The following is a 15,959-nucleotide window of genomic DNA, read 5'->3' on the forward strand; positions in this document are numbered from 1 at the left end:
TAGAAAATGTATGTCCTGGACTTGCTCCTGATGGAATTTCAGTTTGATTATTCTCTATTGGAGTCAGCTATATTCTTTTAGAAGCAGAATTTCTATACTTCATAGGTGTAACAGTCAGAGAATTGTTAAATAAGACAAATGAAAGGCAAACAAGGTTATGTTGGGATGTACTTAAAAGACATTTTTAAGTTCTCTTCTGAAATGAGAGTAATTACTGCTCAATACCTCATGCAATTGCTTTAACAATACTACCTTATAGAAATTTGTGATCAGAAGACCAACGCTTAGGTCCCTGATGATTTGTTTCCAACCATTTACCAGTTATTACAAAATGCCTCCTATCTTCTTATTTCTATGATAAGAAGAATTGGGCAGATAAAAATATAAATGGCACTGACCATTCAGGAAACTCAATTTACTTGGTGAGAGATAATTAGTGAATTGAAGCAGTGATATAATTTAAGGCTTTGTGTGCTTCAGACTGTGGTCTATCAAGAGAAGTTTAGTATGTTGACTAGTTCACTCATTATGCTTTCTATGAAGGGCAGAGCAGAGTCAACATGTTAGATTTAACGACAATGGCAAATGTTTGAAACTTAAAGCATTTCTATTAAGACATGAATTTATCCTATCACATGAGACTGTTTTGCTTTTAACTATCCAGAATTAGCTGAGGTTCATGTACTGACCTGACCTGTGCTTTGGGCCAGGAAGAAGATACCTACCTCTCTGATCTTGAAAGCTTTTCATGGAAGGTTTCTGGGGACTTATTTTGTGTGCTATCTGCTGTAGCTTTGACACTGGTAACACTTAATGCAAATGACTCAGCTATTCTTTGCAATAAAATTATGACTGTTAAGGAAATGGAATCTTCTCCCCTGTTTCTGTCTGTCTGCAGAACCCATATCTTTTCTCTCTCAGTTGTTCTTCTTTGATCTCTGTATTTTCTCTCTTTCTCCCTTTCCCTTTTTGTTTTGGTGTACACACATTGGAAACATTCCTTCTGACATTTTAAAGGTGGTTTCACCAATTAAACCACATGAGGAATGATTTTCTAGAAATAAAGCATTTTAAAAATTCTCACTTGCCCACTGCCGTTAACTCAGTAACAGACATTAATATGCCCATGATTTTCAATACAAATGCTTATTGCCCATCACTAAAAGAAGTTAAATAATCTTCATGAAAGAGAAAATGAGCCCCCCTGAGTGTCACTCTGTTTGCATATTAGCACGTAGCCAGGTCTCTGCCAAGTTGCTCTCTGACTGACTGCTGCAGATGCTCTTTCTCAAGTATTCTGAGTCATATCTTTAGTGCAAGTCTTCAGGGACAAACAATAGCACCTGTTCCTCACAAGATATCAGGCCAGTTAGCCCATTCATGTATCTTTAATGAAGCTCTGGGGCAGATGGCAAAAAATGGCATCTTCAACAACTTAGCACAGAGAAAACAAAGGGGATAAGTGTTGATGCAACAATGCTGTTTTACGAACTGGAAGAGACAGAACCTAAATGTTTCACATGCATCTGTTGCCGTCTTGATTCTCTGAGAGAAGAGAGGAATACCCTAGCAATTAAAATTTCTGGGCATGTAGCCTATTTGATCAAGAATATGTTCCCCGCAATCTCCAAAGGGGAGACACTTTGGCCAGGGATTGTGGAAGCTTAGAATTAATGGACAGTTAGTTGTGCTTTGGGGTAGATAGTGTATTTATTCCTTTCATGATGCACTAAGTTCCACCCATGATGAGGTTCCTGGTTTCTCATTAGTCATTCAGCACCCAGCCAATTAGTGCTTACTTCCAAAGCAGTAAAAACAAAGCAGTTTTCATGCTGAGATATATTTTAGCTACATCATGTTTTACTCTTTGTACAAACAAAATCAGTTTTATCCCTTTGTCTGTAGGATAATTAAATAATCTCTGAATTTATGCATAGGGAAAGTTATACTTTTTTTTTTTTTTTTTTTTTTTAAAGATGCCACTTGAAATTTTGATAACTTCTTGAAAAAGACATGTGGAGACTGGTTACTCTTTGATGGAGTGAAGGGAATTCTATTATTTTTCATTCTTAAGTAAAATACTTTTTAGGGTTGCTGTTTCTAATGTTACTACCTTTCTGGCATGTCACCAAATGGGAAAATAAGATTATGGGAAGGACGAGGAAAGGATTACATTTTTCAGAGCAAGGCGGGGCTTCCTCTATCTTCAAAATTCTTTGTCTGCCCTAAGCACTGGCACCCAGTGCAGTGACCAGAATTCACAGCTTTCATAAGAGGAAAATATTTTGGATGCTTATGTGATTATTCTACTTTCCTTGTCTTTCCTACTTACCTAACTCTTGCTTTCCATTTTCTGTCGCACATTTGACCAATAGTCTTCCAGTAAGTACAATAAATGGAAAGTTATGAGAGGGGGAAATAATTGCCTTAACTCATACTTTCCACTCATATCACTTGCACTGGACCATACAAGTAGTTGGAAATATTCATAGACCCTCATTAGCCTTACTAATTTTTTTAAGACATGGTATCTTTAACACACTGGGGGAATCTGAATAAGATTTTTGGATTATATTAATGTCAATATCCTGCTTCTGATATTATAGTACAGTTTTGCATGGTGTTACCCTTGGGGAAAACTGGGTCAAGGATGCATATGATTTTACTGTATTGTTTAATATAATCTACAGTTATCTTTATAAATCTGTCAGTTGTTATCACAAAGAGTCACTTTCCTCATCTCATTTAAATCTGTTTAGCAAAAAATGACTTCATGTTTCATATAATATGGTACTTATATGTATAAAATTTGCAGAAAAAAAAATACGAATTTTGACCTGACTTTCATGTGGACTTAAATCCTGGATCTACCACCATTTAGTTGATGAAGTTACTTAACCTCTTGTGGTTTTTGTCTTTCTCAGTAAATAAATTTTTTATTTCTCAGTAAATATGTCATCAGGTTTTGCCTATTAAATGAGATAGGATCTATAAATCATATTCCCAGTGATGAACACATAGGAAACACTGAAAAGTATTAGTTGTTGTGGTGGTTATTATTATTATTATTATCTTATCATCATTATTATTACATCCATAATTACAGTTAAAAGAGGAACTTTTCATCATCTGTGCTCAGGCTAACTAGTTGCTGCATATTCTCAGTTGTCTTTAATAAAGGGCACATTGACTTTTCACAACATTGTTTTATTTAAAATAAGTTAGGGGCAATTTTATCATTTAAAACTAAATGGTCATTACTAATGAATGTATTATAATAAATCCTTGAAATTAATGGCAGTAAATATTGAGAACAAGTGTGTTCTGGGTAAAAATAAGAGAGGGGAAGAGTTTAAAATTGGACAACATTGAACCTCAGAACTGCCTCCAACAATACACCTCTGACACAAAATTACTGGAGATATCCAGATTTTTCTCTGTTGAAATAGTGTACACAAGTGATTTCTTTTTTCTATCACTGAAATCCATGTGATATGATGGGAAGAGCATAGGTGATTAGAAATTTTGAACTTTAGACCAGTTTTTTCATAGGTGGTAGGTATAGCCTTAGCTTGTACTTTTATCTTCTCGAGTCATCTGCCTCCATATTTGTGATTTGTTAAGTTTGGACTAGATTAGTGATGCTCAAAGAATGATTCCTGGACCAGCAGCACCAACTTCACTTGGGAACTTGTTAGAAATGTAAATATACACTCCTTCAGGGCCTCACTTTAGCTTTGCTGATTCAAAGCCCCTGAGGGTGGGGCCAAACACTTGTGGGGGGTTTTTGTTTGTTTTTGTTGTTGTTTCACGAGCCCAGTGGTTTATTTCAGTGCCCATTGAAGTTTGAGAATCACTGCTTTTAATTAAGCTGTAGTTCAAAATGTAGATTAATGTATCTAATTTTGGAGTTTCTGATTCAATGGGTATGACAGGGAGCCTGATAGTTTGCTTTTTAAAAAAGCACCATAGTTGCCAATGTTGCTGGTCAGATACTATACTTAGAGAACTACAAGGTTAGAGCATCTCTTAAGTTCTATTCCAACTCTATAATTCTATCATTACTGTTGCTTTCACGATGTCTCCTGTCTCCTTTTCAACTGGGTCTCTAACTTATTGAAATAGCCTTTGGATAATAGCATAAGTTTTTAACATATCCTACCTTATAAAATATGGACAGAAAGAACCTCCCTAAATTCTTCCATAAAAAACTTATGTTAATATAAAACACTTATAATTCTTTGGCATTAAAATGACCATAGATAGTTACTTAGTTATCTCATGGACATAGACAATTACAAAAAAACATCTAGACATTCAGATTCTAGAATTAAGGTCTGATTCATAATTGTCATTTACCCCCTTATACTGTCTTAACATCTGAAAAGCTTGGGTAACCAATGTGAAAAATGTGAAAATGAATCTGTTTTCATTCTAAGATGCTGTTTAATGAATAGCACTAAAGATCCCAAATTACATCTTCATATATATATATATATATATATGCAACACATACACACATATATACACATATATATATCCACACACATATGTATACACACACACACACACATATATATATATATATACACACACATATGTACCTAGAGGCATATACTACCTCTTTCAAGTAATTGTTGAATAATTTATTAATAGAAAATTCTTCTTTGTGGTAAACTTTCCCAAAACCTCTTCCATTTGAACCTAGTTCTGTCCTTGGTAACCACTCAGTCTTAATCTAATCCTTCTTCCACATATCATTTCTTCAAATATTTGAAGATAACCTGATATCTTTTCTGTCCCAAGAGAAATATTCCAATTTCTTCAGCTTCTTCTCAAAACTCCTAATAGTTTATAACAACTTAATAAACAATCGTTAAATGAAAGAAGGAAAGAATAAACAGAAATGATACTCAAATTTCTCACTCCTCTTGCTCCCCTTCTCTATAGTACAAGGCACCTGCCCTTTGTTCTAGGTATGTGCTGAAACTATATTTCTAGAGGAGAATGAAATTATTTCCTTTGATGTACTCTTGTACTGAATGATGGTCACCCACAAAGATACTGTATTTTGTTTTCTGGCATAAAACAGTGCCTTCATTTCTGACATTTCAGGTTTGTATTAGGTTACAATACAACAAGCAAGTCGAGTGCTTTTCTTCAGGGTTAAAGGCAAGACCTGGACACTAGGGGATCAGCTCCAATTTAAGCAGGTTAAGTTTGTACTCTGATGTACAAAACTTGGGCTTACCTCAGCTAAAATGGAAGAAATAGCTGTTCAAAGCTAGTTTCTTTCACGCCCCACTGGCAAGGTAGTAATTGCACAAAGACCTTTTTATTATAAGTTGATTTTCCTGAGAAATGAATTCAGAAAAATACTGTAAAGTGTTTATTTTTTGCTTGCCCTTTATTAACCCACATCTTAGGGCTTTCCCTAGAGAAAAACTGTTGGTAAATGAAACCTCTTAGACCCACACATTTTTGCACTGCGTCCCTGGTTGTGGAGGGATCAGGGACAGGACATGGCAAGTCAGTGCTATTTAAACAGGGTCATCAACCAGTATATGGAATTTTGCCTAAAGAGAAGATTTAGGAATTTAGACAGGGGAAGGGTTTGGGACTGGTTGAATTACTGGTAAAGGTTTATATCTTATACAGGATACAGGGCAGCCCTTTTCTAGCAAAGAGGCCAAAGACCCTGTTTGAGCTAAGAGATCACTTCTTTTGGTCCATCATAGTTTTGATATTTAAATGAGAAAAATCATGTAGTCCAACCTATAAAATCATGCCCCAAAAACCAGGATAAAACCTTCCTGCCATGCTATCCTGGAATCAGGGCAGCATGTGTAGAGTAAAGAAGGAAACTAGGAAATTAAAATGTAATTTTCACAAGCATGATTCTGTCATAGCTCTTATTTTCTTTATATGGAATACAAATACTGATATAGAGTGAAGATTTTCTATTTTGCATTTTTGTGCTCTTTGATACATTTATTGAGGTCAAATGAAATTTGATATAGTAGGATTTATTATGAAATGCTCTCTGAATACAACTCCATAATTACTGAGCTACATGGTAGTGCATAAAGCTGTAAAACTGCTTAGCCAGACAAGCAATTTATATGTTACATCGAGGTGTGTATGGCAAAGAATATTAGTTTAATTGGAAGCCAAGATGTAGTAGCCTTAAATCTGAAGAGCTATATGTTTAATATAATGCAGTGAGGCTTTGAAATAAGATACCTAAACTGGATAGATACAGCTTTTGGAATATATAACAATTAGACATTATTTTCTGACCAAGGATACTAAATACCATTTCAAAATAAAGCACAGAATGCAAAACAGGTGAAAGGGCAAAACCTCTCAACATTGTAGTGTAAGAAAAGAAACAAACTTATTTCTTTTAGTTATTTGTTTACAAAAAAGAAGGAAAATAAAAGCAAAATAGGAGAAATGAAAACCATTAACCACCTTCTGGTGAAACACAGAGGCAAATTTACAATTAAGTTATGTCCTTGATATACTAATGGCATCTTTAAAAAAGAATTGATGGATTTTGTCTGAATTTTTCTCAGTTTGAAGATCTGGAATGGGGTGAGAGGTGGGTGACTGTGTAGGTACCAGCACACCACCAGGAGTGAGAAACAAAGACTTCTTGGCATACATTTGCTCTCTGTCTGATCATAGGCTCTCTTCTGTTTAGCAGGTTCAGGGTCACATGCCTCCGCTCATGATCCCAATTTTTCCACATGACCAGCGGACCCTGGCAGCAGCTGCTGCCGCCCAACAGGGATTCCTCTTCCCCCCTGGAATAACATACAAACCAGGTAAGTAGAGAGAGATTTCACATTCTTTTGGAATTGCTCAGATGCACATGTTTTTGCTTAGTAGTCACAACAAACACAGGCATACAAGGGAACTTTGAATAAAAAAGATCACCAAAGCTTATTTTAAAGTAAAATTAGAATTGGGAAGAGGGGGCAATGTAATAAACTAATTAATTGCTAAAACTTTTATTTTCTCTTATTTTATCTGTTCTGAATTCACAGATAAAATGCTGCTTTCCCTGGGGACTACAAAATTTCTGTCAGCTCTCTCTATACCTTCACTGTGAATAATGTGTTTGGTTAAAGACCTTTTCTTCCTCCTGAGAACTTTCATATTCTGGGAGACTGGCCACATACGAACATAAAATATTGTTATTGTTTGCTGTCAAATTTCTCTTGGGGGAATAAAACATTTAAACTGGGGTGGTTTAATTTGCTTACCACTAATAGGTAAACTTCTTTTTTATTTTAGTCTAAATAATGAAGTATTCAGTAATATTTTTCACTCATCTTTGAACCTCAAAAAACAGGTCACATAACCTTGCAGTGAAATATGTTTTGAGATGATTTAGCAAATGTTATGGTTTTTCTTTATTCCTCTGAGTTTACTGGACTCCTGGGGAATTCAATTAGGGGCATAATGGTTTGAAGCTTCTTTCAGAGCCTCCTTGTAAACAGAGCTTTAAATGTTTAAAGATATGTTGCCAAAGGAATCCAATGTAAGAAGATAGTCAAGTAAATAGAAGTCAACCTTAATTTCATTTGTGCATTCTTTGTAAGTGACCTCAGCTCAGAAGTAGTGACCTTGTTGTACTCATTATTAATTTCTGTGTCAAGTTCTTTTTAACATATTAACCTGATTATATTAACCACCAAATCTGAGTGCAACAAATCTGAATGCAGCAGTTTCTTTGTATATGTGGATTATAAAGTGAACAAAGGCATTTTTAATATTCTTAGAGCAATGAAATGTAAATCACTTTACTAAAATTATGGGTAAAAAAAGCTTACCAAATATCATAAAACAAGCCTAACATCTATTTTGATTGTTGGTTACTATTGACTACTCTTTTGCATTTGGTAGAGTGCAACCTCTTGTAAGAAAAGGTAGGATGTCTTTGGCAGATCTCCAATGATGCAAGGAATAGATATGTTAAGCCATTGGTTAATTTCTTATTTCCTGGTGCTGGGGATGGATTGAACCCAGGGTCTTGTACATTCTAGTCAAGTGCTTTACTACTGAGCTATGCCCCTAGTCTTAGGATTGACTGACTTAAGGACTCGCTGAAAAGTCTTCAAATATGAATGAGTCAAACTAGTACAGATTGAGTATCCCTAATTTGAAAATTCAAAATTCTCTGAAATCTGAAAATTTTTAGGTGCAAAAATGATGCTCAAAAAAATTGGATTTTCATTCCAGTTTCTCCCCTTAAAGAAAGTGGAAGAACGGGGGATTGAGAATAAACGAATTTTTTATATGCATTTATCATTATATCAAAATGAACCCCACTTTTTTTTTTTTTTTTTTTTTTTTTTTTTTTTTTTTTTTTGCGGTGCTGGGGATTGAACCCAGGGCCTTGTGCTTGCAGGGCAAGCACTCCACCAACTGAGCTATATCCCCAGCCTGAACCCCACTCTTATGTGTAATTATAATGCACTAATAAAAACTTTTTAGAAATTTAAAAAATTGGATTTTGAAGTATTTTGGATTTTAGATTTTTTCATCTTAGAGATTCTCAACTAGTAAAGTCTTTATAGATGTTCCAAAATTGGGGAAAAAACCCCAAATCTGAACTATGTCTAGTCCCAAGCACTTTGGATAAGGAATACTCAGCTGTATTCCTAAAAGATTTTTGGATGTGTGAGTGAAGGAAAATTATACCATTTAAATTGCTAAAAATTCATTTTTCTGGAGAATAAATTTTATAGTAAGTCATACTCCCTATGACATTGGCATATGTAATAAGGATAGGAGTATATTTTGTTGTAAAATATGCTTTTGTTAGTGTTGTTTTTAGTACTTTTCTGATCTCTAGAAGTTGTTTTGATTATGTCTTCATCTTGACTTCTGTGGAACATTGATATAAACTAAATTACTGTCTTATTCTGAAACTAAACTGCCAACCTTATACTAGTCCCAGAAATCTTTCAGATATACTGTGGAAACTGTTTGATTTCAGTATTTGTAAAGTTAAAATTCTCCACATTTCCAAATCAAGTGTGGACTTTATTTTCTGGTACCTAAAGATAGATGTCTTATAACCATGTTACCTAATTTTGTTAAAAATGTGGTATTGTTTTCATGAGGGAAGATATTGCTATACATCCAATGAATTTAGATCATTTAAAAGTAAGTCTTCTCAAATAGAATCCATGAGATTACAACATGTAACTGAGAAGAATTTAGAGAGCAGGACAGTATTGTGCAGGAGTTAATTGCCTCTGTTGAACAAAATAATCTTGGAGTGGTGTCCCAAGATAGCAAAGCTGTGTTTGATTGTGTTGGCTAGACCTGTTGAGTAAGACAGGACTTTGGATTTGGATATGTAGAAAAATTCTTCATCACAAACAACGCTGGTAATGCGGTATTCTCTGGTAACCCTTAAATTAGATCAAAGAATTTAAGCCAAACTCTAAATTCTGGTTAGTCTAGGTTTTTTTATGTATAAAAAATCATATTTAAAATAAATTAAAAACATACATTCTTGTGCTATTAGTAGAGAAATTATAAACCCAGGAGACAGTCTATGCAGAGTTTTTGTCATTCACATGAGTTGGAGAAATAGACAACTATTGGACTGGAGTCTGGACAAGCAAACTTTGTTGGCCCTCGACTGAACTTCATCCACTTCACTTGAAATGTATATGAGACAATGGCTAATTTTTAAAAGAGAGAAGCCTTGTCACATATGTAAAAACTTGGAAATAGTGTCATGAATTTATATTTTGGTCTCCTATGTAAGAGGATGAACAAGCTCTACTCTGCTCTTTCTATATAAAAATAAATTTGTCTTTTTTGCTCCCTTTTCCTCTTCCCAGAACCTGAAACAATTCCACAGTGTTTGTGAATTGAATATATTGATTCAGCTGCTTGTATAATTATCTTGATTTTTCAAGAGCAAGGACCACCTTGGGGTGACATTAAATGTTAAAGTTGGATTTTTCTGATTGCAGTTTAGGACAATGTGAAAAATGCATTTGGGGAAATGGGTCTTCACTCCCCACTCACTCCAGGTGATTTGACCTGCAGCTCTGGGAATTTCAGGGATTCAGTATGCAGTGAACACCAAGCAAGCTCTTTCTCCTCTGTGCATTGCTGAGCAGGCATGCTGCCCAAAGGAACTGTATTGCTTTAGAGGAACATCTTTCAGATTGATCTCTCTGGAAATAGCCTCATTGTTTTAATTACTAAATTTTTATTCTTATATTGGTTCTATAATTAGAGACATCCTTTTAGACAGGAACTCATCATCAGGGCCTAGAACATAAACCACAAACTTTTAGTTGCTTTGCTCTTTTATGGTGTGATACTAAGAGATGCAGCAATCAAGGGTAAGAGAAACATATTTAAGCACTGCTGTTTGAGAAAATTAAAAGATGAAGGCTCTTTCACAGTTGCTAATGTGCATATCAGATCAAGGCCAACTTGCCTGAAAAATAAAAACCACAAATAGCCTCCCTGGTGCTCCAGGGATGATGCAGCTGACCCATTGCTTTGTGTAGCTGGAAGTTTTTAAGTGATCCCTGCTGAGCAGCACCCTAGAAATTTCGTAGGAGATCTTGGAGTAGGATGTCAGCCTGCTCCTGAATCCTCCGCTTACTCACTAGTCATAGTAGGACAAAGGCTAAAACTTACTGAATGATTACTGTACGAAACACTGTGCTAAATATTTCACATCAATTATTTTATTTGCATTTGAACATGTCACTTAACCATGCTGAACCTTGCTTTTATGTCACCTGAAAAACATCATAATTTGCCCACTATTCAATATATGTGTAGAAATTAAATTTGGTTAAATATGTGAAAGTTCTTTGAAAATTATAACGCACTCACCTTGGGGTATAAAGTCTGACCTTGAAACTGAGTAAATTTAACTCTGTCATTATCCATTAGAAGAGTGGTCCAAAAGTTGAAAATTAGATGTAACAGTATCACTATGCTCAATGACCAATTTGACATATCTGACAATTTTACATATGTCAAATGCTTCTTCCTATTATTGTTGTGGTAAGATATATATATATATGGATAGATAGATAGGAATAGAGATAGAGATATGTATAATACTTATCATTTTGACCATTTGTAATTATCCAATTCAGTGGCATTATTTGCAATGTTGTATAACTGTTACCTCTGTCTATACCCCAAACTTTTTTACATTTCCAACAAAAACTCTATAGATGTTAAATGACAACTATCCCTATTCCCCTAGCTTCTGGTAACCTTGGTTTTACAGTATTTCTTTGTGAATTTGCCTGTTCTAGGTCTTCATATAAATGGAATAATGTATAATTTGTTCTTCTGTATCAGGATTCTTTCTGTAAGCATAATGTTTTCAAGGTCCAGCCATATGGTAGCATACACCAATATTTAATTCCTTTTAATGACTGAATAATATTCCATTGTAGGTATATATGGTATCTCGTTTATCCATTCATTGGTTAGTGGACACCCTTGAGGAGTTCTTTTTCTTCCTGGCTATTGCAAGTAATGCTTCTTTAATCATTGATATGAAAATACCTGCTTGAGTCCCTGCTTTTAATTCTTTTAGATATATACCTAAGGGTAGACTTGACAAGTCATATGTAGTTCTCTGTTTAATCTTATGAGATACTGTAAAACTGTTTTCCTCAAGAATCATTCCATTTTACATTTCACCAGCAGTGTAAGCACGTTTTAATTTTGAAATATTCTTGCCAACACTTACTTTACATTTTTTAAAAATACATTTTATTATAGTCTTTCTAGTAGGTGTGAAATGGTATTGCTCTGTGATTTTGATTTGCAAATCCCAATGATTTATGATTTATGATGTTGAACATCTGTTTAGTTGCTTATTGACCATTTGTATGTCTTTTTTGGATAAGTGTCTTTTTATATACTTAGTCCATTTTTTAATTGGATGGGATTTTTGTCATTGAGTTTTAATTTTTTATACATTATGGACATTAATACCCTTTCAGATAATATGATTTGCAAGTATTTTATTTTGTTCTGTAGATTATCTTTTAGTTTTCTTGATAGTATCTGTCAATGCACCAACGTTCTTAATTTTGATGAAATCTAATTTATCTCCTTATTGTTGCCTAAGCTCTTGGTGTCATATTAATGAAATCTCTGCCAAATCCAAAGGCATGAAAATTTATTCCCATGTTTTCTTCTAAGCATTTTATGGTTTAGGCTAAGTATATATTTTTGATCCATTGGGGTTAATTTCTGCATGTAATATAAGGTAAAACCCTATACAAAATATAAAAATTGAGTATCTATCTTTTGCATATGGATACATGGTTTTCCCTGAACCATTTGTTGAAAAGACTATTTTTCCCCATTTAGTGGTATTGGCACCCTTTTCAAAAATGTATTGACCACATATATGAGGATTTGTTTCTGGGCTGTCTATTCAGTTTCATTGTTCTATATATCTTTTATTATACCCATACCATGCTGTTTTAATAACTATAACTTTGTACTATGTTTTAGCTCTTGGGGCCCCTAATAATTCCATATGAACTTGAGAACTGGCTTTTTCATTTCTGTGAAAAATGTTGTCATTCTGATAGGGATTGCACTGAATCTATAGATTTCTGTGGGTACTATCAACATTTTAACAATTCTTCATATCCATGAATGCAGATGCCTCTTTCCATTTATTTTCATCTCATTTAATTCCTTTTTTTTTTAAATCTAAAATTAATGAACATGTGAAATTTTGCATATTTGTGGGTTACATTCTTATAATGTTTGGATATATGTATACATTGTATACATTGTATAATGGTTCAAATCAAGACACATCTGTCTTCTGGAACATTTTTCATTTCTTTGTGGAAAAATGTTCAAAACCATTTTTTCTAAATTTATAAATATACAGTACATTATCATTCTGTAGTCACATTCCTGTACAATAAAACACCAGATCTTATTTCTCCTAACTATAAATTAGTGCCTATCGATCAACCTTTTTCCATACCTTCCCTAACTTTGCTACCCTCTTGTAACCGCTATTCTCTACTCAACTTCTGTAAGATCAACTTTTTAGATTCCAGATATGAGTGAGATTATATAGTACTTGTTTTCCTATGTACGGCTTATTTCACTTAACATAATGACCTCCAGTTCCATGCATGTTGTCACAAAGGATAGGATTTCATTTTTTTATGGATGAATAATGTTACATTATATAAATGTACCATATTTTCTTTATGCATTCATCAGTTGGTGAGTACTTAGGTTGTTTCATGTCTCCATTATTTCTTTTAGCAATGTTTTTAGTTTTGATCATATGAGACTTTCACCACCTTGATTAGATTTATTACTAAATATTTAATTATTCTATATACTATTATAAATGTAATTTCTTTATTCATTTCCTTTTGGATTGTTTATTGCTGGTGTATAGAAATGATACCGATTTGGTGTGTTAATCTTGAATCCTGCAACTTTACTGAATTTGTTTATTAACTCTAGCATCTTTCTCATGGAATTAAATTTTTTTCCCTGTATATAGTCTTGCAATTTTCTATATATCACCTTAAATAGTAACAGTTTTACCACTTTCTTACCAATGTTGATGCATTTTATTTCCTTTCTTGTCTAAGCACTGGACAGAACTTCCAGCACAACATTGAATGTCACCATCATTTTGCTCCTGATCTTAGGAGAAAAGCTCTCAGTCCTCCACCACTGGGTATGATGGTAGTCTTGAGTTTTGAACCCTTGATAATCCTGAGAAGGTTTCTTTCTATTCCTTGTTTTCTGAGAGTTTTTATCTTGAAAGGGTATTGGATTTTTGTCAAATGCCTTTTCTGCATCAGTTGAAATGATCATGTGGTTTCCATCCCCTTTGTTCTATTATTGTGATGTATTATATCAATTTGCGTATGTTGAACCACTCTTGCATGCTTGGGATAAATACTACTTTGTTATGGTGAATAATAATTTTAATATGTCATTGGATTTGATTTGCTAATATTTTGTTGAGGATTTTACATTTATTTAGAAAGGATGTTGTTGGTCTTTACATATATTCTTTTTCTGTGATGTATTTCCTGTTTGGAAATTTTGGCCTCAGAGAGCAAATAAGAAAGTGTTCCCTCTTCTTGTATTTTTCATAAGAAAAGAATTGATGTTAATTCTGTAAATGGTTAGCAGAGTGAAACCCTCTAGGTCCAAGATTTTCTTTGTTGGAAGGTTTTTGATTACTGATTCAATCTCTTTACTTGATATAGGTCTTGAAATTTTCTATTTCAGCTTGAGTCAGTTAGGTGTTTTGTTCCAAGGAATATTTCCATTTCATCTAAATTGTCTAATTGGTTGGTGTACACTTGTTACACTTGTTATCTAATGTTGCTTTTATTAAGCCCCTTTTATTTGCCAAGATGTCCCCTGTGTGTGTAATCCCTTTTAATTTTCATAGCAACTTTAAGATATAAGTGGTGATAAGTAGTATTATCTCTTATTTCATCAAAAGAAAAGAAGAAACTAAAATTCAAAAGTGTCAACTTTTCCAAGGACTTTACATCTAGAAAATAGTGGAGATAGAATTCAGACTAAAGTTCTCTGATTTGATATTTCACACTCTTGGGAACATGATCTAAGAAAATCTGACTTTTTTGCTATAAAAATGTGATTTTTATCTGTGATTTTATCCCAATGACATAAAGGCAATCATTCCTCTCTTCCAGAGTATTTCAAAGTGGAGGTGTGTAACCACTACTGGAATACTTGGTTAATTAAATTCATCTACTTGCCATCAAAGTATTCTTGCAATTCTTCAATTAGCACCCTCAGTTTTAAATGAGTGTTGAGGTCCAGAAAGAAGATGTAGTCACCTGTATAAACTAACTTAATTTTAGGAACATCAGACATTATTCTTTGTCCTCTTTCATATTTGGAGGCCATATCACTGATGAGCTCTCATGAAGGCATGTACTTTGAGTTGTTTTTGTTTGTTTGTTTTTTTCAGTTGATTTTTTATAATGGAGATGAATTTATATCAGTTCATTCATATCCACTTATTTAATTTTCATTGTGATAAATGCCATGGATATTCAAAGGTTTGAATGCAGCTATGAAATGAGTGAAGGAATTAAAGATAGATCCCTGATTCCAAGTCTCTTTAAAGGTATGCAGGACACTGCTGATGATCTTAGAAAAAATCCTGGGATCAAGAATCTTTTTATCATTGATTTTCTTTGATAAACAGGGAGGGAGAAATTTATCCACAGAAATAAGATCATGGTGATCTCAAAAATGTACATTTTAACCCTTTCTACTTTTTTGATCCATTTGTCTTCAGAACAAAATGAAGGTTTTGCTTTATTTTTGGAGTTCTAAATGTGTCACATATTTCCCACTAACTTTTGCTGCAGTGTTGTGTTGTAAAAAGATAAATTCAGACTTATGATATTCCCTCAGAGTACAAAGGAATTGTAATAGTTTGCTATACTGAATACATTCCTCTAGGTGAGACCCATGTAAAGTGTCTAAGTTTGTAGTTGTGTTTCACATATTTCCACATTGTACCAAGAATGGAAATGGCTGTTAAAGGTGGGATGCTAGGTTGGCAATTTGTCATCATCCTATGATTCTGCCACAATAATTTTTGAAACAGAGATGGATAACACATTTGGAGGTTGCAATATGAGGTATAAGGCAGGATTCCCATTTTAGTGCAGTTACTGAGGAATTCATAAGTCCTGTCTCCTTGTTCTGTGTTCTTGTTGTGTATTGTTTTGTCTTGTTTTCTCTTATACTCCTCCTAACCTCTCTAAATGACTTCTGTGTGTTTGTTTTTTTCAGGCAGTACCCTGAGTCTAATGGGTCCTAGGTTCTTGGTCCAAGGTTCCCTTCCTCTGTGATTAAGTCCTACTAACTTTTGGCTTCATTTCTGTATGCCA

The 15,959-nt window shown here is 33.9% G+C and overlaps 1 protein-coding gene across 47 annotated transcripts in view; it reads left to right on the plus strand.

Annotated features, from left to right (window-relative positions):
- SOX6 (SRY-box transcription factor 6) overlaps positions 1-15,959 on the plus strand; it is a 551,842-nt gene that overhangs the window by 418,351 nt on the left and 117,532 nt on the right. For 46 of the 47 annotated variants that reach the window (XM_079103752.1, XM_079103737.1, XM_079103729.1 and 43 more), the window contains one exon: positions 6,707-6,830. In XM_079103752.1, coding sequence (XP_078959878.1) covers positions 6,707-6,830 — 124 coding nt within the window. The remainder of the gene's footprint in view (positions 1-6,706; positions 6,831-15,959) is intronic. The other variant, XM_079103711.1, reaches the window with a different exon arrangement.

This window comes from Sciurus vulgaris, assembly GCF_902686455.1.
Source record: "Sciurus vulgaris genome assembly, chromosome: 11".
Classification (NCBI taxonomy): domain Eukaryota; kingdom Metazoa; phylum Chordata; class Mammalia; order Rodentia; family Sciuridae; genus Sciurus; species Sciurus vulgaris.